Here is a 25,563-nt window from a genome sequence, read left to right as displayed (position 1 = left end):
AAATAGCTTAGTTTGGGATAAAAGAAAATAACTTTACTGAAAGCCTTCTTTATGCATTTGCTTCTTTATTTAAAAAAAAAAAATACTTAGTTAAGGGACCATGTATGGGACTGACCTAGGCCCTCTGCATATACTAACAGTTATGCAGCTTGGTCTTCAAGTGGGACTCCTAACAGCAGGAACAGGGGCTGTCTCTGACTCTGTTTCCTGCCTTTGGGACCCTTTCCCCTACTGATCTTCCTTGTCTAGCCTCAGTAGGAAAAGATGCACCCAGTCTTAGTGCAGCTTAATATGTCCAGGCTGGTTAATATCGATGGGAAATCCCTTTTCTGAAGAAAAAAGTAGGAGTCTTGGGTGGAGGGGGGGAGGACAGTGGGGTAGAAGATGTAGGAGAAACTTTGGTTTATATGTTAATTAATTAACTAATTGAAAAGACTTGGTTATATTTTTACTATAGAAGAAAAAAAAGGAAAAACCAGTAAGATATTGAAGACTCTGAAATGTCTGCTTATCACAATCCATGTGTATAGATGTTACTTTAGGAGCGGTTTGTTTACTATAATAAAAGTAGTTATTAGGTATTCACTATAATTTCAATGGTTCGTGTTACTGAGCACAATGTAAATTGATTTTACACTATATTTTATTACCATCAGTGATGCAACACTAACATTTCAAGACCATCAAGAAAAATGGGTGTGTTTTTCCAATGCTCACATTAGTGTGTTCAATTCAAATTGCTACTACAAAAGCTAAGCACTGATAAAATTTCTCACTAGTTCACATACCTGGCTCTTTCCTGACCTCTAATTTGCTTGTTTAGTTTTGCCCAGCGCTTACTGAGGTGGGGGAGAAGGGTTGCTCTACCAGTGAGCTAATGCCCCAGCCCTGCGGTCAGGCACTCATTCTAAACAGTATTTGTTCTGTGACACTTTGAATTTTAGTTCTCTCAACACTCATTGAAACAATGACACTAGAGTGAATCTTTCAATATTTAAAGGATACTGTAACTGCTCTATTCTATCATACTCACACTTCCCTGCAGCTGGTTTGACTACATCCCTCCTAGCTACTTTTTTTCATAAAGCAGCCACTACTTAGAGAATTGCTTTTAATTCTCACTCTTAAGTCCATTGTTTGGTCAAAAGGTTCACAAAGGACAGGGACTTGCAACAAAAATGTTTAACAAGCTATCAGCAAGAAAATCAACTTTCAACGGAATCGCCCTTTATTCCTGTTCTGTAAGAAGATAGTCCTGAGAAAACTGTACACCCTTGCTCAACTCCATCCTTTATATGTAAATTTGGTGCAAGTTGGTAGGAGCAATGCAAATAGTTTTGCAGTAACTAGGGTAAGAAAACAGGTTTGTTTGGTTTTTTTTAAGAAAAGGATGAAGAAAAATATACCAGAGACTTAAGCATTACATTAAAATATGACCTATGAAACTGAGATGAGACAGACAGAAGGAGAAAAAGAACTGACCGCACAGTTCTATTTCTTAAAGGAATCGGTGCCGCTGTCAAACGGATTTGGACAAGCCTCAGTGTGCACAAAACTCAGGGAAGGGTTCATTCACAGAGAGCACGCAGTCTTACTCCGTGCGACTTCAGACTATGAATGGGGATGTAACAGAGAAAGAAACACATTGCCGAGGAAAGCCCATTCAGACTTCTCCGAAGGCACTTAGCCGACAAGATGCTCCTTTGGGGTTCCAAATTTCAGAAGTCACACTGCAGCAGAGCATAGCGGGGGTCCTCAGCCACTTTGGGATGAAGGGAGGACAGAGGCTGGGACCGGAGGAAGACAGGTGCAGCTGTAGATGCTCCCATGCTCAAGCAACTGCAGCCAGAGTGACACCGGCCGGCACCTGTCCCCGGGACACATGGCGGGAGGGACAAAGTCCCAGCTGGGGTCCTGATCAACTTGTACCCTGCCCGAGGGCGCGCGCCGGCCGGGAGGCGAGCACGCGGGGTAGGAGGTGACCCCGCGCCCGGAGGGGTGTGCGCCCACAAGTGCGCGAGCCGCAGGTGCCCGGGGGCGGCGCGTGGCCGCCGGCGTGCGCGCGCGTGGACGCGGCCGCGGGCAGGAGCGGCACTGGCCGAGAGGGCGCGAGGAGGCTGCGGGCGGAGGGCGCCGCGCCGCCCCGCCCGGCCCCCCCCCCCACCCACCCGCCGCCCGTCCCCGGGGCCGCGGGGCCGGTTACCTTTCTCCTCTCTCCACACCTTTTTCTTCTTGTTGCTGGGGTACATGCTGCCGTGGGGGTGGCTGGCTTTAAGCTGCAAGTTCCCCAGGCTCACGGGCAAACAGGGTGTGTGGAGTGTGGGGGGGTTGGAGGGGACACTCGGGAGGGAAAGTGCAAAGGCTCTGCGTCCCGCGCCGCTAGCCGCTGGCCCGTTGCCGCCCTCCTCCCTCAACCCGCCCGCTCTTGCCCGGCGGCCGCCGCCACAGCAGCACCTCAGAGCCTGTCAACTAGGTCACGCCTCGCGCTAACCTAACACCCGCGCAGACCCCGCCTCCCGGCAGCTAGGCAGCGCCACCGCCCATTGGCTGCTCCGCCCGCCGCTCTCCGCGTTCTAGCCAAGGCGCGCCCCGACTTCAGCCTCAGGGCGCAGGCGCAGGCGCAGGCTTGGGCTCGACGCCGAGGACGTTGGGGAGCTGGAGGGGGCGGGGCCAGAGCTCGAGGAGCTGGGAGGTGGCTTCACGACGGAGGCGGGGCGTGCAGCCGCCGCCTGCCGGGAGCGTGAGGAGTAGGGCCTGAGGGCGTGGCCTGCCAGCAGGTGCGCCAGGTGACCCGAACCCCGCTGAGAGTGATGGCTGTCTAGGGGACTGTGGAATGAAGAGGTCACCCGTCCTAGAAGTTGTCTGAGCTCATTGTAACTGCCTCGTCTGGAAAGGTTTTACCTGATAATCTGATGCTTTCCATTCGGTGGACAAATAGAACGAAAAGAAAAGATGCAGACCATGTGCAATCCGCTGCTCAATCTTGGGTTAGAGATTTAGTTAGAATTCTGTGAAGTTCCAGAAGCTTCAAAGTACACCGAGCCAACTCGAGAGTTTTGAGATCTGGCAACCAAAATGTATGAGTACCAAGTCCCACATCAATGTAAATCTAACCAGTGCCTGGTTGTCCTTTATTCCTAATTGACTTCAAAACAACTTCTGATCCAAAGGTCTAGCTTGATACTAGGTAGTTCTCTCTCGTGATTCTAGAAATTCAATTGCCAGAGAATCTACCACGAGATCACAGTGACCTAGAAATAGAACTTTTGCACCCAAATTTATTGTCTCTCCACAAAGCTGGCTTAGTGGACTTGGGAAACTTCATCAAGTTAGGATCTATGTTACATGCATTGGCAAATAGGGAACACGGTGTTTGTTTGTTTGTTTGTTTGTTTGTTTGTTTTTGACAGTGGATCTTTTGTAGCTCAGGCTTGCCATAATTTCAGGATTCTCTTGCATCAATTTTAAACTGCCTTCCACCAAAGAGGACTAAAACGCATTAAAAATAATAATAATGACAAATAATGACAAAGAAAAGGGGAAAGACAGACTGTGCTGAGAATTGTAAAGAACAGGAAGAATGTTTGAGTAACAAGACTTAAAAATGAATTCACACCATCATAAAATAGTGATATTTATTTTGACATTTTTCTTTGGGATTTTTTCTTTAAATGCTATCAAATACATAAAACATTATTTTGTCGGGAGAAAACGCTTCAAGAAGGAAGTCATATTTGAAATCACACTGATAATGAAATTAGAGGGGCTTTGATTCGTGTAGAATCCAGATAAAATGGCAAGGGGATAGATAGACTTTGGGAGACAGAGAAGGAGGGAGAAAAGATGATGAAGGTCTCAGGGCAGTGTTAACATTAACCAAGAGATGTGGTTTGACACATGGAGAATGTCCCACAAAGGTCCAAGCACTCAAAGCTTTCTTCCTGAATGTGCCACAATTCCAAGGTGGTGAGACATTTAAGAAGTAGGTCCTAGAGATGTCACTGAGGCCTGTTTCCAAAAGGAACTATGAGACCCTTGTTTCTTTGTGTCTCTCTGCTTTCTAGCTTGAGATGTCCAAACACTCCATCCATGATGTGGCCCCTTCAACAGAGACTCATACCAATGGGGCCACCTAGTCTTGGACTTGAACATCCAGAACCATATGGCAAAAGGGGGTACCTTTCCTTCCTAAGAAGCCTGTCTTGGGTACTTCGTTGTGTCATTATGAGTCAGTTCAGCAACTAAAGATCATATTTTGTTTGGGGAAAAATTGACTTATTTAAAAGTGTTCAGTGTTAGGTTTCTGCCAGAGAGTGCCTCATACCAGGCAGCTCTCCCTCAGGGAGGCTCCACTCCAGCCTAGGCCCAATCCTTCCACCATGTTGCACCGTTAACATCTGTTTCCTCTTGTCAGCTCAAAGAACTAGGGTTTTTATTGTGTTAAGCCAATGATATTTAGGAAGCAAAGGTTTAAGTATGTATTGAATTTGTTATAATAAAAACGGTCATTCAAAGGGGTTACATTATCTCTCAAACATTCTGGAAATGTTCAGATATCAAAGGAGTCTATGGCTCTTCCTCTACATTTCATCTCCTTGGAGTGTTCCTGTGCGAGTACCTCTGTCACTCACTCACGTAAGCCATGTGAAAACCTACGCACCATCCAGGTCCTCCTCATGCCTTGGAGTTTGTATCAAATGAAGTACTCTGTCTGCTCAATTTTACCTCGTGGATTAGCCTGGGATGCCCTACTATCCAACAGAAATGCTGTCTGGATTACACGGAACCACTAGAGACACTTCCTCACCAGCCTTCACGTTCACTTCTGCCCTCCGCCCATTCTCTTCACAGCATCTCACAAGGTCTTGTCAAATAGGATTATGACATCCCATTAGTGGAAATTAGGGACTTTTATTGCCCTTTGCTGAGGACTGAATTGTGCCCCACCCACCTCAACATTTCTGGTTCTGGAGTCCTTCAATGCAATGCGGTTACATCTGGAGAGAATACTGTTAAGAGGCAGGGCCATAATCTGATAGGACATAGCCTCTTTTAATGGGAGAGATCTGGCCTTCCCTCCCCATCCTATCTTTTCTCTGCCATATAAAAACACAGAGAAAGTAGGTGTCTTCAAGCCAACCGGAGGATCATCATCAGAACCCTGCGGCACTGACACCCTAATCTCAGGCTCTCAGCTTCCAGAAGAGTGAGAAACTGTTTCTGTTACTTGAGCCCTATTGTGTGGTATTTTATTTTGGCAGCCCTGAGTTTACTAGTACAGTCATCAAGAATGGAGTGACCCTCTCCCACCAATCCAGCCTTCTTCCATATTGACACCATATCTAAAACATGATTTGTGTGAGTAACTTATTTTCATCCTTTCAGTAATACTTTAGCATCGTCTTCTTGGGTCTGGCATTGGGTGTATATGCCTGTGATTCCTACACTCAGGAGACTGAGACCAAAAGACTGTAAGTTTTATAACACCCGGGCTACTGAGACTATCTACAAATAAAAAAAAAAAGAAATACAACTGACATCATTATCTCTCAACCCATCCTTGATTTCCACTTGACCTCTACTCTCCATTTCTCTATCTGTGTCATCGGTGCACCTTCATTTTCATAAAAAGCACTTTTATAGTTTATCATTTTTTTCATTTGTGATTACAAAAGGGAGATAGACTGAACTACAGTCAGGCAGTGAATAATAACATTTTTACTAGCAATGGACCACATATATGATGATGGTATTGCCGTACATTTTAGTGGAGCTATAGCCTTCTAATTGTCTAGTGACAGTAGAGCCATTGTAACCTCATACCACAATGCATCCCTCATCTGTCTATATTGTTGCTGGGGTAAACCTATTGTTATATAAAAGGACAGTACATATAATTGTATACATTACAAATTACCTGACTATATTGCTAAGTGACTGTTATTGGTCAATACATTGACTTTTCTATAACTTTTATCTTTCTTTCTATAGATTTGATCATTTTATAGTGTTTGTCTCTACTTATAAACATGACATTTTCTGTTGAAAGTATGCCATATGGTGCTTGCAACAGATGCATGCATCCTATGTTTACACTGTCTGTGGACTGCATCAGGAGGTGAGCATGAGTAATTGCCCCATACTATTTATGGTCATGAAGTACATTCTATAATATTTGCACAATGCCAAGTTTCTCATAATGTATCTCCATCATGCCTGTACAAAGAAGAAGTGATTACTGAACAGAGATTGAAGGAATGTAGTCACAAGTTGCTGAATACTAGCAGCCACTACAAACTGAAAACTGAAGATTAAAGAATGTATTCTGGGGGCTGGGAGATGTCTCAGTAGTTAAGAATGCTTAGTGCTATTGCAGAGAACCTGTGTTTAGTTATCAACAGCCGCATCTATCTCCAGAACTGGGGATCCAGTGACCTCTGAAGTTCAAAGGCATATATGTGATATAGATAAATGCATGCAAAAAATACCCATACATATAAATAAAATGAACAGTTTTATTCTGGGCTATGTTCTGGCTTGGCAGGAGAGCCTTTGCCTGGCATTCCAAATACCCTGAGTTCAATTATCAGCATAACAACAAAAAAGAACAAACAAAAGAGAGAGGGAGAGAAGTGTATTCTTCCCTAGTGCCAAAAGAGGCACTTGGCTTTATCTAATTGTTATTTCAGATTTTTGTCCCCAGGAACTGAAAGAGAATAAATTTATATCATTTTAACCCTCTAAATTTATGATGATTTGTTACTATAGCAATGGGAAACTAACAAAGGGAGTAATCTAAAAATCCATGACAATAGTCTTTCTGAAATAATTACTTGCACTCCATGTAAAAGTCCTATATACTTTAGATAAAATTTCTCAACCTGTTCTACTTTTTAGATATTCTTAATATTTTCACTCTTTTTTCTTTGAACACTCGTTTTGGAACAAAACAGATTTGGCCCATAGTCTTCTTATCTGCCATAGCCTAGGGATGCCCTAATCTTCAGGGATGCTGTCAGGTCAGCTCAAGTACTTAATTACTCCTTGCTGATGTGGCTGTGGCTATGCGTCCTGTGCAAGTCTCCATGTACTAAGATCTAACCCCCATTATGAGGCATTGGAGGTTAATAACTTGATCTTACTATAATGTTTTGGAGATGATTAGAATTATATATTATTCCATGATTCATGTGCCAGGGTGGTGACTTCACACGCCATAATGGCACTGGTGGCAGGTCCATTTACGAAGAGAAATTTGAGAATGAGAACTTCATCCTGAAGCATACAGGTCCTGGCACCTTGTCCATGGCAAATGCCGGACCAAACACAAATAGTTTCCCAGTTGGTTTTTTTTTTTTTTATTTTATTTTATTTACCTTATATTTACATTTCAGATTTTATCCCCTTACCCCATTCCCCCCTCCACCCAGGAACCCCTTATCCCATCCCCCTCCTCCTGCTTCTATGAGGGTTGCCTCCACCTGCCCCCCCTCACACGTCCCCAATTGGTGTTCAGCCTTCATGGGACCAAGGATCTCTTCTCCCACCTATGCCCGACAAGGCCATCCTTCCCTACATTTATCTGCGCTTCCAAGACTAAATGGCTCGACAGCAAGCATGTGGTTTTTTGGGAAGGTGAAAGAAGGCATGAACAGTGTGGAAGCCATGGAGTGTTTTGGGTCCAGGAATAGCAAGACCAGCAAGAAGATCACCATTTCCGACTGTGGACAGCTCTAATTTCTTTTGACTTGTGGGCGTTTTACCCATCAAACCATTCCTTCAGTAGCTCAGGAGAGCACTCCCACCCCATCTGCTCAAAATTTCCTGTAATCTCTGCTCTCAGTGAAGTTCTTTGGGTTCCATATTTTCCTCATTCAAGTCTAGCTGGATTGCAAAGAACTATTTTTTTAAAAAAAGAATTTTATATAGTCAATAGGGTGGAGTCCCATGGTTGAATGTGGTGGCTTTATAAGAAGGAGAAGAGCAGGCCAGGAAGGTGGCTCAGCAGGTAATGGTCCTGGCCACCATGGCCAACAACCTGAGGTAAATGCCCTCAGTACCCTCATGGTGGAAGGAGAAAACTGACTCACAAAAATTGTTCTCTGACTGCCACATATGCACATGGCATGTCCATACTCACCTCCTACAAACTAAATAAATAAATGTAACCCAGACGGGGAAGAGCCTAGGAGAAATGCTCTTGAACACTGGACTCCCTGCCTTTGTTGCCATGTAATAGCCTATACCACATCTGGGATTTGCTAACAAGATGTGGCCCCTATACACTTTTGCACATCCTGGACTGTGAACTGAAATAAACCTCTTTTCTATAAAGTTATCCAGCCTCAAGCATCTTCATATAGTACATAAAACAAAAGGGATAATACATGTCTCTAGAGGTAAGTAACATAAAGGAAGAATCTCCAGTGACCCTGAACAGTTGAACTTAGTATAAAAACATACATACTAGGCTTATGGTATCTCCTTCTGTATTAGGAAGTCACCTCTACTTATTTAAGCTTAGCCTTTATCTCCAACCAAAAGGATGGCAGACAAAATCGGGTCCCTTCCCTAGCCTGCTCTTTCCAAGCACCCAGCCAGCTTCCTTCCAACTTCAAAGGAACTTCCAAGAAGCCCATTGGCCCAAGAGTAAGGAAATGGTTGCTTAGCAACTGAGTCTTGAATCCCACAGACCTGAGAAGAGGAAGCTTGTGGGCCAGCCACCTAATTCTGCCTGTGTTAAAGTAAAAAGGAGCTTTTTAAGAGATGAATCCCTTGGCTTTGTTAGTAGAGATATTGATCATTATTGAGGTCACAACTAAAAGTAAGTGTATCTATCCTTATAATTCTCTTTTCTTCTCACTAACAGTGCCAAGAGTTTAAGCCAGTTAGAAAATCAGAAGGAACCTCACTAACTTCCCAATTAACAATAATTTTAAACAAGAACTTACTTAAGACAATACTGGTTGGAGAGGAGTATGTGTGCGTGTGCGTGTGTGTGTAAAGGAGAGAGGAGGGGAGACAGGAGAGAGAGCAAGAGAGAGAGAGAGAGAGAGAGAGAGAGAGAGAGAGAGAGAATATGAGATCTTAAGGAAGCTATACAGTAATCTTTGTAAAGTAAAAATATTTGGACCAGATTGTTAAGTCAAATCAACAACTTTAAGGGGAAACTATGGGATTCAAAGAGTAGAAAAATCCTATAAGCTTTTATCCCTGTAAATATTGATACAATCACAATTTTATTTCCGAAGCTTTGCTGTTACTCCCAAGGTCACTATCTGAAAAAGGAAGTTGTTTTGCTTTGTTTCCTTGTCCATTTCTCACAGTCGTTTTATGAAATATGCATAAAATTTAGTTATGAGAGTCAATACAAAGAACATTCATTTAGATTTGACCCAGAAATTTAAGGTTAGTTTACTCACTGAAAAGTAATTATTGTGATACGTCACATACTAGAATAAAATAAAAAAGCAATATAACCATCCCAATTAATGCAGAAAAGGCACCTGACAGAATACAACTCATTTGCAATTACAAACACTCAATCCACTAAAATGAATTTCCGTGAACCTAATGGAAGATGTAATATCCTGAAAAGTCATCCACAGCTAATACAACAAACAATGACACAGTTAATACAACAAACAATGAGAAGGTTACATCTTTTCCCTAAAATCAAGAAAAAGACAAGAATGCCTACTTTTGCCCCTGCATTAAAAGTTTTTGCTATGGACATAAGAAGGAATTTGGACCCTACCTCATATTATATACAGAAAGTAATTCCCATTGGATAAAAAGACATAAACAGAAGCTGAAGCTTTAAAACTCTAAACAGCGAAGCAAATCATCCTGACCCCAAATGAGGTAATCACAAGCTTAGCTTTTCCACCAAAAAAGTAAGCAAAAAAAGAAAAATAGTCCACTGGATGTCAATTAAAAATGATTCTCTTTCAAAAGAGAACATTGGAGAACTGGAGAAAAAAAATGACAATTCACACCCAGTAAGAGTTTAGTACTCAGGGGTTAGGGAGATGGCTCAGCAGTTAAGAGCATTGGCTGCCCTTCCAAGGGTCCTAAGTTCAATTCCCAGCAACCACATGGTAGCTCACAGGCATCTGTAATGGGATTCAATGCCCTCTTCTGTCTGATTTCTCCTTCTATCATATAGGTATACATGCAAATAGAGCACTCACATACATAAAATGTGTAAATAAATAAATCTTTAAAAAAAATAAAAGAGTTTAGTACTCAGAATATATAAAGCCATCTTACATAGCACCCAAATGACTCACTTTTTATATAGATGAAGGAATTTGTTGGAGAGTTTTACAAACAAGATGTGCAGGTGGCCACTCACACACACACAAAAGATATTTTTGCATTAAGGTCATTAGGGGAATAAAAACTGAAACCATAATTAAAAACTACATTACTCCCTTTAAAAGGGCTATCGTAGGAAATGGAGCTGTTTGCCTTGGCGCACACCTGATGAGATGTATCATTAGCAGTTCTCCAGGAGCCATCAATCAAAATTCTGCCAGACTTTATACTGTGCCACATCAGCTCAAACACTTATGTCTGATCCAGACATAAAGCACAACAGAAGTGGCCAATCTTTCTGTCATTAAGCAACAGATAGAGACTGTACTTTGATAACAGGAAAGGTGTCTTGAGGGCATGACCCCACACTGAAAAGGCTCCAACTTGCAATGACACAAATTTATTCTAAAGGAGAAGAAGGCTTGGACTGAGAACCCAGCTAGAGGACTTTGCCACTCCTCAGAAGCAACTCTCCGAGGTGACAAGGAGTGGAGCTGTACTTGTGTTAATTGTAACTTTACAGAACTTAGAATCCCGTAGGAGTTAGATGTGTATTGGAGAGATTATCTCAACTACAGTAATTGAGGTGGAAGCCATTTCCTGATTGGGATTCTAGGCTATATAAAAATGGAGAAGAGGAGCTGAGTAGTGTGTGTCCATCCCCTTCTGTTTCAGATTGTAGGCACAGAGTAACCAGCTGCATCAGGCTCCTGCAGCCTTGACTTTCCTGCCATTACAGAGAGAGAGAGAAAAAAAAAGCAAGACAAACCCAAATGTCCATCAACCAAAGAATATATAAACAAAGCACCTTGTAGCTAGACAACAAAATATTACTCAGCAAAATAGAGCACAATGTGGCTAAGCCTTGAAAACGTTACACTAAGCAAAAGAAGCTAGGTATATTTTACAACTTTGTGGACTTAAAAGAATCAGCTTCTCAGAGGCTGAAAGTACATTATGAGTTACCGTGAGTTCCGAAATATGGAGCAATTAGGAACATCCACTTGGAAGGAACATGGTTTTTCTGAAGTTAATAAAAATACTTTAAAATTAATATAAGAAGCATGTGCTTGCAACCCAACTATGCAGGAGGCTGAGGCAGGAGATTCACAAGTTAGACACCAACCTTGGCAACATGGTGAGGCACCACTTCAAATGACGAATTCACAGTGAGAAGTAACTCCAAAGTGAAGCACTTTTCTAGCATGCACTAAGCCAGAGATTCAATTCTTAGTACCTCAAATAATAAAAAAAATAAAAAGTCTACTGTGGTAACAATTGCACAAGTTTCTGAATAGTCTAAAAGCCACTGAATAAGAGAAGAAAGGGTGTTTAACAAAAGTTATGTGCCAGAGGAATGAGGATACAGGAATAACTAATACACAGACCTTATTCTTGAAGAGTTTAGAGTCTTAAAGGAAAAACAAAAGCAAATTAACAAGTGGCAAAGTGCTTCCAGTCTTTGACGTGTTTAAATGGCACTGTAGTGTACAAACATAGGAAAGGTCCTTTATGTTGGTGCATGGAGTGCTCAGGGAAGCTTCATAAACCAAATGGCATAAACCTAACCTTGAAAGGTTAGTGAATGATCAGGAGAGAGAGCAAGAACATTTCAGGGCAGAGCTAGGGAATAAAGCCACAGAAGATAAAAGAGCGTGGTCTATGAAGTGCATCCATTTACTGTGGTGTAGGACATAAAAAGGAGCCCAGCAGTGTGAGGCTGATGCAGTAGACAGAGGATGTGACGGGCTATAAAATATGAACTGGATCTTGTGAGCAAGTGGGAAGTATTTTAACGGTTTACTCAGAGAATTGTTTCTTTAGAAAAATGACCTTGGCAGTACAGAGCCAAGTGGATTCTCCCTGTGTAGCTTTAGTGACAGTGGAGCCAGTAAGTGGTTGTAGATAGATCCAAATGGAAAACAAAATAGATGTAAGATATTGCAGTAGAAGGGGACACTGAGAAGACCGGGTGGTTGACAAGGGTAAGAAAGAACAGTAGCCAGAAGTTGAGGGTGAATGGCCAGTAGTGACACGTATCAGCAAGAATGGTGGCTAAGGCGGTGGCTGACAAGGGACCACTGAAGCTAGTATCTGGGAAACCGTTAGAGTTCCTAGCACTTTTTAGTGCAGAAGCCAGAACAGAACCAAGATTTCAGTCAGTCAGTTGAAAAGGAAACAAAGTAGAGATGACAATGATTACAGCGGTCTTCCTGAACTGTGGCACTCCGCAGGTCAGCTGTGAGATTTCAGTAGATCAATTATTGACTACGGGTGCACAGAAACTCAGGGACGCCGGTAGCTGGGGAGAAGACAGCTGCTTCTCAGGCTAGAGCTTAGCCTGGGGTTCATACAGAAAATCACCCCTTGGTGGTTGGTTATCCCTCTTCAGGTGCTTCTCTGCTTCACAAGGCAAACTGAACCACTCCGTCCTCCCACCCCACCCTGCACCAAAAACACTTTGAAAGCTCCCTTTGTGTGCATATTTTCCCACTTAATATCTATTACACTCTGGTTGTACTAGGTGAAGATGATAACATACAGATAGGGTTGCTACTATATGAATATCCTTGATTTTACATTCACCTAGGAAATATTCTAGAACAATTACTAAAAGTTTTCCATCTTGACAAAGCCTCAAAATAAAATACTTTTATTGTAATGGAAAAATAGGCAGTCATGCTAAGGTGTATAGCTTAGAAAATGAAAGTCAATGAAATTGTTTCTGTCTGCCCCACCAAACCTGCTTCCAACTTAAGGTACTAAGGTACTAAGAGGTACCACGGTGAACAAAACCAGTAATTCAGCACGAGGCATCCAGGACCTAAGAAATCCTGTTTCTTTCAGATAGCAACTCTTCACTGTCATTCACTTCTATAATTAGGAAAAAAAATAAAAAGTTACCAGCTCATCTAGCCAACATATCATTATCCTAATTGAAAAGGGCAAGCATCACAGGTTTCAAAGTAGCCAGAGCTCAGCAAACAAGAAGCGTAGCAATCACAATCTAGAAAGGGCATGCACACCCGTCACACAGAGGGCTGAACTTAAACAGTACCAGTTAGCAGTATCTGCCTGCTTCTTCACTATTACCACCTAACAATTGCATGTGGGAACATGCCCATGATTCCCAAGCATCGCCCCCACCCTCCATTGTCCCTTCACTCTGTCCTTTTCTTTGCTGTGCACAGTGCTCTCTGTTTTTATTTCGACTCTGTCTCCTTTGCCTATTTCACTTTTGTTCCTATACTCTTGGGGCCATAGCCAAGAAATCAATACCCGATTCTATCAATCTTGTCCTCTGTGCCTTATGCTAATACTTTTACAGTTTCTGGACTACTCTATATGGTCTATACGTACATCTTTAAAGCATTTTCACTTAATGTTTGTTCTTAGGTAAGTCCTCTCATTCTTATACATGTTGACATACAGTTTTCCCCATGCCAATTTTTAAAGACCGTCCTCTCCTCGTTATGTGTAATTGTCATCTTTGTTAAAAAATTAGTTGATTATGCTAAACATGATAGCATATAGTGGCATATACAGGTAATCCCAATAGGAGGCTTGGGAATTTGAGACCAACTTGAGCTGTATGTCAAGTTCAATGCCAGTCTAGAAAATACATCAAGACACACTGCCTTAAAAGAGGGCAGAGAGCTGGGCAGTGGTGGCGCACGCCTTTAATCCCAGCACTTGGGAGGCAGAGGCAGGCAGATTTCTGAGTTCGAGGCCAGCCTGGTCTACAGAGTGAGTTCCAGGACAGCCAAGGCTACACAGAAAAACCCTGTCTTGAAAAACCAAGAGAGAGAGAGAGAGAGAGAGAGAGAGAGAGAGAGAGAGAGAGAGAAGAGCATGCTCTGGGGAGATGGCTCAGACAATCAAGAACATTTGATGTTATTGTAGAGGATTCCAAATTCAGTTCCCAACACACACATGGCGGCTCACAGCCATCTGTAACTCAGTTCCAGGGCACAGCACATAATTAGTGTATACACATATATGCAGGCAAAACACTCACACACACTGAAAATTTTAATTAAATAAAGTGTGTTCTCAAAGCTCTTACAAAACTAAATTGTAACTCTAATATTTGTAAAAATGCATTCACAAAACCCGCAGGAGTAAGTCATATCTATACTTTTATGTTTCTAAACCTACAGGCATTTTAGAGCCTTGAAGTGTAGCATTTACAAGCCCCAATTCTATTGGGCAATGGAAAGCTCTGACCGTGCGGCACCTGTTGGCTTCCACGCATCTATAGTCTCCAAAGGACTGCTCTGGGTGTTTGTCTCATTATCATGTTGACTAGCCTCAGGATGTTTCTACATCCTAGAAACTAGATGAGAAATAGAAAAATTCAATCACCCAAATACATTAGAATACAATGTGCTTATATTTTCCTTCATACAGAACACTCAGCCAGGAGAATGGTATTTTCTTTCCCACCAGTTGTATCGGCAATATGATGACTACATAAATCACAATGGTAGCATTTAGAATTTGTTTTCTTGAAACTTCTTTTAACTGGATGTGGTACCTGTCATAACCTGGGCACTTGACAGACTCAGACAAAAGGCTGGAAAGTTTAGGGCCAGCATGATCTACATAGCAAGAGCTTCTTTAGAAAAAAAAAAACAACAACTACAAACTAAACACTTTTTTAAGCCCTTCCTCACAGACTGAGAACCAAGACCACAGAGTAACAGTGCTGAGAGGCTTGAGGTAGGGAAACTGAAAGAGATTGTTAGTGTTTTGATTGGCTGATTTGAGAGTTTTTTTTTTTTTTTTTTTACAAACTTCACAGATATCATTTATTTTATGTCCAAAATTGTCCAGGCAACATAAAAGTCTAGCTAACAATTAGCATTAACATTAAGAAAGATCTGCAAACTACAAACATTTGCAAGTCAAGTCAGAGCATGCTTCTCTCTTTGAAAGAAAAGAAAACGAGTATTTTTTAAAAGTTCGTTTTCTATTTTTGTTAGTTCCTTGAGAATTTCATAAAATGTATTTGCTCATAATCACCCTTCCCCAACTCCTCCCAGATTCATTCCCCTTCCCTAGCCACCAAACTTGGTGTCTTGTTTTTTAATTTATTCTTTAATCTTTTTTTTTACAGTCCAGATTTTATCCCCCTACTTGCTCACCCTCTGACTGTTCCACTCTCTCCATCTCCAAGAGCCTGTCCCTGACCCCAACGCCACTCCACCAGACCTCTCCACTCCCTGGGCCCCAAATCTCTCAAGAAAGAAATCAAAGATCTCAGAAAACGAAGAGATCTCCCATGCTCATGGACTGACAGAATTAACATAGTAAAAATGGCCATCCTACCAAAAGCAATCTACAGATTCAACGCAATCCCCATCAAAATTCCAACACAATTCTTCAAAGACATAGAAAGAGCAATTCTCAAATGCATCTGGAAGAGCAAAAAAACCTAAATTATTGAAAAAAATTCTTAAAAATAAAAGAACTTCTAGGGGAATCATCACTCTTGACCTCAAGCTATACTATTGAGCAATAGTGATAAAATCTGCATGGTTTTAGTGTCTTATTTTTAACCATCAAATACAGTTTGTAATGTCCATATATTCACTGGAGAGTCCACCCACCAGGAGACACACCTTTAAAGAAAACTAACTCTCTCCTAGTCACTATCAACTGCCAATTGGCTCCTTAGCTATGGACAAGATGTCATGCCCACCTCCATTCTCCATGCTGATATGACCTGAACATGTTCGGATTTGAAGCATGTTATCTCAACTGCTTCTGACTTCTCTCCTGTGTCCAGAAAACAGTTTCTTAGTAGTCATCTAACCCTGTCAGTGTCTCTTCTAATCTTTCTGCATCCTCTTTCCTCATAGCTGAGCCTTGGAAGGTGGGGTATGATACAGAAGACTTGTTTAGGGTTGAGCATTTCAGTCTTTTATTAAGAGACCTTAATCAGTTGTGGGTCTCTGTGTTAACTGCCATCTACTACAAAGGAAAAAATGCTTTTCAATGAGAGCTGACAAATATATTAATTTATGGATATCACTAGCAGTCACAGTTTCATATTATGTCCATTTAGCAAAGTGATAGTAGTAGATTGATCTCTAGAGCCTATGACCTATTCAGCCACGTGTTCTTGGGCCCCAGTGATGGATCAAGGTTGTGGTTTACCTTATGTAGTAGGCCTTATAGCCAATCAAAAGTGGTTAGTTACTCCTGTGACATTCATTCCTACTGCGCCAATGATTATGTGTCTTGCCAGGCCTGTCATTATTGCAGTTGGCAGGGTTCACAGATGGGTAAGATCAGTGGTTCTTTTTCTCTTCTAATCACATGTATAGCACCTTCTGGCACTGTGATAGCTAGCCAACAGGTATGAAGCTTCCACATAAGTACCAGCTTGATTTCCCCATGTTTATAATTCAAGTGTATACTCTCTTAAGCAATAAGACATTACTGCACCATTCTGGGAGGTAATCAAGGCAATAGCTTGCAGTGTTCAGGGGTCTGTTGTACCTTACTGACCAGCAACTACAAAGATGGTAACCCATTCTGGGAACTGAACTTTTCATTTACTATTTTGTGATACCTAGTAGGAAATTATTGCCTCATTATAGGGTAACTCTATTTAAATGTGGATATTTCTATCTTTATATATGTGCATATATATGTTTTAGGAAGCTTCTACAATAGTGGGCCTCCATATGATTTTTTTTTTAAGAAATGTCTTTAATGTTAGTTATTCTTCCTGTATTGCCTGATCTACTCTGCCTTCTCATCTCTATTCCCTCTAAACTCTTTATGTAACATTAGTCTCTCTAATTCTTTATACATGTACTGTACTTTATCTCCACTGTGCCCCCGGCCCCGTATTGATTTCCCGACTTCTATGGATATTCCAGATGGAGTACATACATCTGCAGATTCAAGGGTAACATCCTCAAATAAGAGACGACATAAGGCATTTGTCTTTCTGGGTCTGCGTGAACTCACTCAGAATGGTTACTTCCAACTCCAATATCTTTACCTGTGAATTTCATAATCAGGTAGATAAAGTGCATGCAGCAACACATTGTAAAGGCATTTAAACACACTACAATGTAAAAAAAAAATTAAGAAAAAGACTTTGGGAAGATGATGACACAGTACAAAGCGAGCCCAGAACATACTCTCCCCACCTTAGAGCTACCTACGAACATCAAAGGGCCCTTTTGTCTGAGTCAGATGAGTGTCTACTTTGCTTTGAATGCCCTAATAAGGAAAAGAGCATAGAATCTAATATTCAAGATCTACCCAAGGGAAGAAGCCTAACAGGAGACCTTTAAAAAGTCAATAGTAAAGTCCCCCTTCGCAAAACCAGGGAGCTGTCAGACTTGACACATCTAGAGCAGGAAGAAGAAGGGAAGGAAAAATAATGCATTTCTGAGAAGCCATTACCACAAGCTAGCCTTTCTGGAGCCCAACAGCCTGGGTTTACCCTGCCCAGCCTAGGCACTGAATCCTAGAACTCTCAGGTCTAAGGAAATTTTATATTGCTAGTGCCTAGAGCACCTAGCAGGACTTGATTCATGTGTTTACTGTGGAAAGACAATCTCACTGTAGTGACCACTCACAGGCAGTTTACAGGACATAATAAAAATGGCTTAGTGTTGCCAGGCTTCCATATCCATAACAGGCTTCTGTGAATCCAGCAGTCACTCATGGGGTTGAGGGGTCTTTACCGAATATGTATAAATGATTTTTTCTTGTCAAGCATTCCCCAAACAGTATGTTGTAACTATTTACATATCATTTACATTAGGTATCATAAGTAATCTCAAAATGATACAAAATACTTGACACTTCCCAATTTTATGTAAGGGACTTAAGCATTCTCAGAGTTCAGTAAGCAAAGGGGATCCTAGAAACAATCCCCTCACAGATAGACAACTGATTAAAGCACTCCTTTGGTTCCTGGTGGAAGAGCATAAGGGTGAGCATAGAGCCTGGTACACTGAGACAATACCTACTCATATTGCAGTACCCACAGAGTCACAGTTAGAAAGCCTAAGTAGTTAGAAACAGCATGCTCGACAAGATTAGGGAAATCAAATGAGTTACCAAACATTTGAGCAAAACCAACTTCATGCAAAGAAGTGCCAGGCTCCACAGACACAGGCATGCACAGACACACTACCCACTCAGGCCGGCACATACACTGAGAGGATACAGTACAAACAGCACACATGTGAAAACTAAAACGAAGGCAAGGGCCATAACTCATCATTGCAAAAAACCAAACAGACCCATAGAAACATAAACAACGACACAGTCTGTGTTTAAAGACATCTGTAGCCATGGAGCAGTAGAAGGTTCCAATGGAACAAAAAGACGATATAGGTCAGAAATGGAATTTGTGAGAATAAAAGTCAAAGATTCAAGATCAAATATTCACACGGACACAGCTGAAGAGTAATGCAGGAACTCAGAGTCTTTCAGCTCATAGTGCCAACTGCCAGGAAAATGAGAGGAAAGTTAAGAAGCTCGGCGAAAGCTACAATGTCCTGTGATAGGATTTGCTGGTGGAATAAATAGGACTGAAAGGAAAAATAAGGGAATAAAATAAAAATTTCAGAGATCTGACAGGGTTTTAAATGATGTTTCATTGAGTGCCAACAATAAGACTGAGAAAAATAAAATAGCCCGCTGCTAGAACATAATGGTCAATTTTTTAGTACTTCTTGTTAATAAGAAATCTTAAAAAGCCTCTAAAGAGGCTACACTCAGTGACTCACTTGGGAGGCAGTACTCAGGAGACAGGCAGATTTGCCTGGTCTACATAGTAAGACTGTGAAGGGGGAAAAAGAGGGGAGTGTGTGTGTGTGTGTGTGTGTGTGTGTGTGTGTGTGTGTGTGTATTATTAGAGACAAAAAGTATCATGTTGGCTTAAAATGTATTAAGTAACATAAATATTAGAGAAAGTGAAGAAATATTCTAAGCGCTGAAGTGAACGCTACTTTGCATTTAGAATCTATAATTTGACAGACTATCAGACAAGTATAGTGACAAAATAAAACAATTTCCAACCTAAATGGAGGCAGAAAATTGATTTCCCATAAACCCTAGTGGAAATAATGGCTGGAAACTGTGTTCCTGCAAAATAAAACATGAGTCTGGGAGGAAAGTAAACAAATCAATAGTAACCAAAGAAACATTTAAAGCATGAGAAATCTAAATAAAAGTTCATTTTCTTTTTAAAAATGTAACCGTCTGGGGCTGAAGAGATGGCTCAGAGGTTAGAGCACTGGTTGCTCTTTTTAAGGACCTGGGTTCCATCATCAGCACCCACATCACCCCCAGGAACTCCAGTTCCAGGGATTCTGACAACCTCTTCTTATTTCCTTCGGAACCAGGCATGTAAGTGATGTACAGACATACATGCAGACAAAGCATTCATACACACAAAATAAATACATTTTTAAGAATATAATATACACAACTCGTCGTAAATGCCTTTTACAATAACTATATTATAAATAATTTAGAATAATCCTAGTGAAGATATAATACCCTATCTGAAGGAAAATGATCTTTCTGAAGAAATTAAATAGAAGCTATGAATAAGTTAATATGCCTTGAAAGAACATCAATACAAATACGCCAGAGCTCTATAAACTAGTATACAAGTACAATGGATTAGTATTAAAAGTATCAACAGGTTTATAACTAGTTTTAAAAACTTTCCCTAAAATTCACCTAGGAAATAAAATTCTTAGAATTCACAGAAAAGGCGGAACACTAAGGATGAGTGTACATATGTATGTATGCACGTGTGTACACATATCTGTACATAGAAATGTTCTTTCATAAATAGCAAATCATGCAATTTTTCATATACAGTAATTAGTACTGGCAGAAGAACATACAAATAACGAAGAAAATAGGGCAGAGTTCAAAAGCAGACAAATGCATGAATGGGAAAGGAGGTTTTTCACTTCAATGGGTAAGAGGTGGACAGTAATGAATGATACTGACTAAACTGTCCACACACTTAGGAGAGATGTCCCAATATCAAGAGGGTAAAGGCTCTTGCCACCAGTCCTGGCCAACTAAGTTGAATCCCTGGAACCCATTCAATGGGAGGAGAAAACAGACTCCTGCATGTTGTCCTCTGACCTTTCCAAGTGCCTGCAGTGTGTACATGAGCGCGTGCACACACACAATGTAATTTATCATTGCAATATTGGTTTGTAACAGCAACATGACTGAAGAGATCACAAGGGTCTGTCTACACTGGCTCATAAATAGTAGCACTACAGAGACAACTCTCTATAAGCTTGAAACTGTACTGTTTATTCTAGATTTTATTTATATAACACATCAGAAATCTTTAAGAACAAGGTGATTGACAAAGTATCTCTATACATAAGCACAAACTGATTCATCTCCATATTCAATGTGTGTTAAACATTAACTCGAGCATTTGTAGAATGAAAGTCATTATATTTCTAAAAGCACATATTTAAGTTTGAATATGTATGTTAAATATGCTAAAATATAAACCACAAAAAACTCAAGATTTTCCACTTAGTTATTTCCTATGTTAGTTAATTTGGCAGTAAGTGTGTGTGTGTGTGTGTGTGTGTGTGTGTGTGTGTGTGTGTGTTTGTGTGTGTGTGTGTGTGTATGTGTGTGTGTGTCCTTTTAACTAACACTGCATCATTATTATTTAAATAACACTTTCAATTACTCTAAAGTATATTATAACAATATCAAATGGTACCACATGATGCTATAGTCATTTAAGTAAGTGAAGAGGACAAAACTGGGTGCCTCACTCCAACCATTTACAAAGGGATCTAAAACAAGGATTGATTGAAAAGTTCTGAATCCTGTGGTCTCATTCTGCGGCTGATTCACACAGCTCTTTCAGTCTTAAAGAGTGGCTCCCCGACAGTGAAAGGACACAAGTTACAGGGTTCAGTGGGTTCTAAACTGGCTTTGAAACCAGTTGGGGGCTGGAGCTGTATCTCAAAGTAAGAGATACAAGGTCCTGAATTCAATCTCCAATACTGTGAAACTATAAAAAGAAAAAGAAATTGGTGAAATACATTCTTAAAATACTCAGGGAAATTTGATATCACATTACAGGAAATCATTTGTCTTAGTTCAGTCATTACTAATCAATCACTCAGGCATACATGAATACATATAAACTTAAAAGTACCCTAAAATAAGTAAGTCCCTCCCCAAATTTGTGATATTCTAGTGTTGGAGCAATGTGGATGAAAAGTCCACTAATGAAACTAGAAAGGAAAAATAAGAAATATAGTATTGTACTCAGTCTGTGGTTGGGTGCCACCTTGAGTGACACACAAGATAAGTCTGGGGAAGTCCCTAAAAGGAAAGGCTCATTGAAGTCAATCAAGCCCCAGGAAATAGGAGAACAAATGCACTTAGTCACTTCACAAAGATGCATTACGAGCATACTGTTCAGCTCCAGTATTGATAGAGGACAGACATATCCTAGGAGGATGACTAGCATTTGCACGTTGGGGAAAGGAAGGGAAAACATCCTGACATTGAGGAAGTACTCAAACTAAAGTGTAAGATGAATGTTGTGTGGAGGTGGACAGCCCACGTAAGTAAGAACAGAATACAGCAGGAAATGAGGTCAGTACTGAATGCTTAGCCCATGCCAAGCACTTGTACATCTACGATCTCAGAATGACTCCCTCCACTCTCTGTACACTATTCAGAGAAAACATGTTTTTCATGGCCATTGGAATATTGGAGAGGAGTGAATAAAACATTATCCAGGCTAGGCCTAGTGACATGCGCTTGCAACCTCACCACTCAGGGGGCTGAGGAGAACTGCTACAAATTCAGTGTCACCTTGGGTACATAGCGAGTTCCAGGTCAGCCAGGGTAAGTTCCTGTCAAAATAATTTTTTTTTCCCAAGAGTTTAAACTTGAGTGTGTGGCAGTCCCCTTGACTGACTTGGATAAGGGGCATATGAGAAGTCATGATTTAGTTCAGAATGTGGAGGTTACAGGTAATAGGAGTCTAGCCACGTCATCTAACTGCCTGTTTAATCATACCTCTGTCACTCCTCATTGATGACACTTAAACTCATAGCTTGGGTGTTCCCATTCTTCTTTAAAACTGAAACTGCAAATTATCAACTGCAAGGTTCTACCTTTTCAAGTAACCAACCAGTGTCCCCAACTTCAAAGCTCTCTTGTCCCATCCCTAGAGCATGAGGCACGTTGTACATTCAGCAGTAAGAAAGCCTTTGGGTTTTTGATGTGCGGTAAACTAGAGTGTCTATCATAAATTCTACTTTAAAAACTAATCTGCAATACATAAAACTTTCTTAAAATTTTAGGAATGGATCGGATGTCCATCAAACCTCAGCTTCAGGCTATCACAGTGAAAGCTGCTCTCTCCACCTCACTCCTAGTAGAGAAAGTCTTTTCCCATTTGGGCAATGGCTCCCAGAAAAACTTGCTGCTACTTTGATGCAATGTATGGTGCACTCCACATCCACGCCTAGATCTTTCTACCACTTCGGGGTTTTGTTTGCTTGTTTGGTTGTTCTTTTTTTCATTGGATATTTTATTTATGTACATTTCGAATGTTATCCCCTTTCCCGCTTTCCCCTCCAAAAACTCCCCTATCCCATCTGCCCTCCCCCTGCTTCTATGAGGGCGCTCCCCCACCCACACACGCACTCCAGCCTTCCCGCTCTGGCATTCCCCTACACTGGGCATGGAGCCTTCCCAGGACCAAGGGCGTCTCCTCCCATGGATGTCCTACAAGGCCATGTGTGCCACATATTCGGCTGGAGCCATGGGTTGCTCCATGTGTACTCTTTGGTTGATGATTTAGTTCCTGGGAGCTCTGGGGGGTCTGGTTGGTTGATATTGTTGTTCTTCTATGGGGTTGCAAACCCCTTCAGCTCCTTCAGTCTTTTCTCTAACTTCTCCATTGGGGACCACATGCTCAGCCCAATGGTTGGCTGCGAGCATCCGCCTCTATATCTGTCAGGCTCTAGCAGAGCCTCTCGGGAGAGCTGTATCAGGCTCCTGTCAGCAAGCACTTCATGGCATCCACAATAGTGTCTGGGTTTAGTGTCTGTATACGGGATGGATCCCCAGGTGGGGCAGACTCTTTTGTTTTGTTTTGTTTTGTTTTGTTTTGTTTTGTTTTGTTTTGTTTTATGATGCAATGGACAACTCAGACTGAACAGAGAAAGGCCCTGAAGTATAAGGAAGTAGTACCAGGGGGAAAGTACCGGTTAACATCTCCACCATGCTTTCCCATATGTCATTTATATCCCTACCAAGTTACTTCTCACCTAAGCAAGAATCAATAAAACTAACATTCACTAAGTACTTCCTGTATGTTAGGGATTATGACAGGCACATTGAATATTATCAAGCATTTTTGCAGGTTTGTGTTATACTTTTTGCTGGCATATACAATGAATCTTCTGGAAGGAAAAATCTTCAACAGTGCTAAAGGAATTGTTTAGCCTTTTCTATTCAATTAAAATGCATATGAATCAAAATAAATAAAAGCACTATTCACTCACTGCTAGCTTATTCCCCCAGTACCTTTATTTTATGGAAATTTTGTCACTTTTGTTCTTGAAGACAGCAGTGGAGGAAAAAAGTTTTTTAAAAAACACCTTTCTTTCACAGATATCAACACTAAATTATAGACTATTTTTGAAACACTCAGCAAATTACCGTACTAATTCATGTAACTCTACCAGTAGTCCCTTATCAAGTCTATAGTTACTACATTAAATGCATTTATCCCTCAGCAAAGTTATTATGGTATGAGCATTTTCATTATCACAGTCCTTTTATTACAAGTTTCAATTTCTTTAATCTCCATTTGCATATTCCTTCGTTACTTCCAAGTCTGGCCTAGTTACGTGGGCGTCATTATTATAAATCACTCCTGTAGAGAGAGGACGAGAAGAGCTGCCTGACCCTCGAATGAGCAGCACCCATGGTGTAGAAACCGGTGTTAGCGTACCATTGTGATGGGCATCTATAGAACGTAGTCATGTCTGAAAGTTGAAAATAAGAGAGAAGGTACTGGCCATGTGGGTAGCAGAGTCGGAGAATGAGATGTTGAGGAGAATCTCACTCCTGGGCTGGACAGGAAGACCACAGTATCTTCCTATCAGAAAGAAGACAAAGAGTCTTGTGAAATTCTGCTAGAGAAGGTGCAAATCCAAGCCATGGGAAAGGGAGTTGAGTTGAGTTCTGTAACCAGAACTCTGGTAACAACGTAAGTTACTGAAGCAAGAGGCTTGAAGGGAAAGGTGGAGGCAGTAGCGATCAGAGTTAAAAGCTGACTTGGGCTGTGGCTGCTTCTTCTGCTTACAAAGTAAAGCCTCCTCATTTTAAGTCGACTGAAAGCAATGCCATCTGTGCAAATGCAGACCCACAGGTACAAGACAGGTCTTCTGGAGGCTGGGAGTGTATTCCTCAGTGGTAGAACGCCTGCCTAGTTGGCACAAAGCCTTGGGTGTGATCTGCAGCACAGGAGGGTTTTTGTTGTTGTTGTTGTTTTTTGTTATTTTTAAGATGGGTCATTGGGAAAGGAGAAGAGGATTGATATTTATTATTTGGCTGCCTTGAATTCAACACTTGCCTTCAGTAAACACTCCCACACTTTGATTCTACCCGACGCTACCCTGTGGGTGTTCTGTAAGGAGTGGGCATACAATTTAAAGGAAAGGCAGGTGCTCCAAGCTGATAGGAAATGAGGCTCAAAAGAGTTTTCTAAAACTTACCCATGTTTATTCAGATGCGTAAGGAGTTATGAAGAGCCCTTTCTAAGCACCTTCTTAGTGATATCTAAAGTTAAGTGGCTCACAAATCAAATGCATAAAAGGCTTAGACATGCGTTTTTTTGGAGTGAAATTTTCAATACTTTTAGTCCAGTTTCAATAGAAAATGTGGAGATTATATAAATGGAAGAAGAGAACTTTCAAAGGTATAACCAGTAACTAACCAAGTGGGGATTATTTGGATTTAAAAGGAGTTATGAATATGGGGTTAAACTCGATTGTGAAGGAAACTGGAGGTCACCCGAGCAATTTCACTTTTATGCCACAAGGACTTAATGGGTTTTTAAGAGGATGTGTGTCTGTAGAGGGGAAATTATTCTGAGGGTACGTTTAAATTAGAATAAAATTAGATCAATCTGTGAGGCAGCTATCATACGAACGCAGGCACAAAATGAAAAGA

The 25,563-nt window shown here is 41.1% G+C and overlaps 2 protein-coding genes and 1 pseudogene across 25 annotated transcripts in view; 2 read left to right on the top strand and 1 right to left on the bottom strand.

Moving 5' to 3' along the window:
• The window catches only part of Macrod2 (mono-ADP ribosylhydrolase 2), a 1,857,339-nt gene extending 1,854,819 nt beyond the window's left edge, over window positions 1-2,520 (bottom strand). For 9 of the 22 annotated variants that reach the window (XM_076929849.1, XM_076929852.1, XM_076929850.1 and 6 more), the window contains exon 1: window positions 2,204-2,520. In XM_076929849.1, the coding sequence (XP_076785964.1) occupies window positions 2,204-2,249 (46 nt within the window). In that variant the 5' untranslated portion in view covers window positions 2,250-2,520. The remainder of the gene's footprint in view (window positions 1-2,203) is intronic. The other 13 variants (XR_013108847.1, XM_076929865.1, XM_076929864.1 and 10 more) reach the window with 7 other exon arrangements.
• Window positions 2,521-7,179: 4,659 nt separating this feature from the next.
• LOC117704608 (peptidyl-prolyl cis-trans isomerase A-like) lies at window positions 7,180-7,791 on the top strand (annotated as a pseudogene).
• An 883-nt stretch (window positions 7,792-8,674) lies between these two features.
• Window positions 8,675-25,563, top strand: part of Sel1l2 (SEL1L2 adaptor subunit of SYVN1 ubiquitin ligase) — a 124,885-nt gene continuing 107,996 nt past the window's right edge. For all 3 annotated transcript variants that reach the window (XM_034495413.1, XM_034495411.1, XM_076929847.1), the window contains exon 1: window positions 8,675-8,824. Coding sequence is in view for 2 of the 3 variants with exons in the window: in XM_034495411.1 (XP_034351302.1) it covers window positions 8,767-8,824 (58 nt within the window). In the remaining variant the exon portion in view is untranslated. The remainder of the gene's footprint in view (window positions 8,825-25,563) is intronic.

This window comes from Arvicanthis niloticus, chromosome 2 (assembly GCF_011762505.2).
Source record: "Arvicanthis niloticus isolate mArvNil1 chromosome 2, mArvNil1.pat.X, whole genome shotgun sequence".
In the NCBI taxonomy this organism is placed as follows: Eukaryota; Metazoa; Chordata; class Mammalia; order Rodentia; family Muridae; genus Arvicanthis; species Arvicanthis niloticus.
This window is presented reverse-complemented; position numbering and strand designations above follow the sequence as displayed.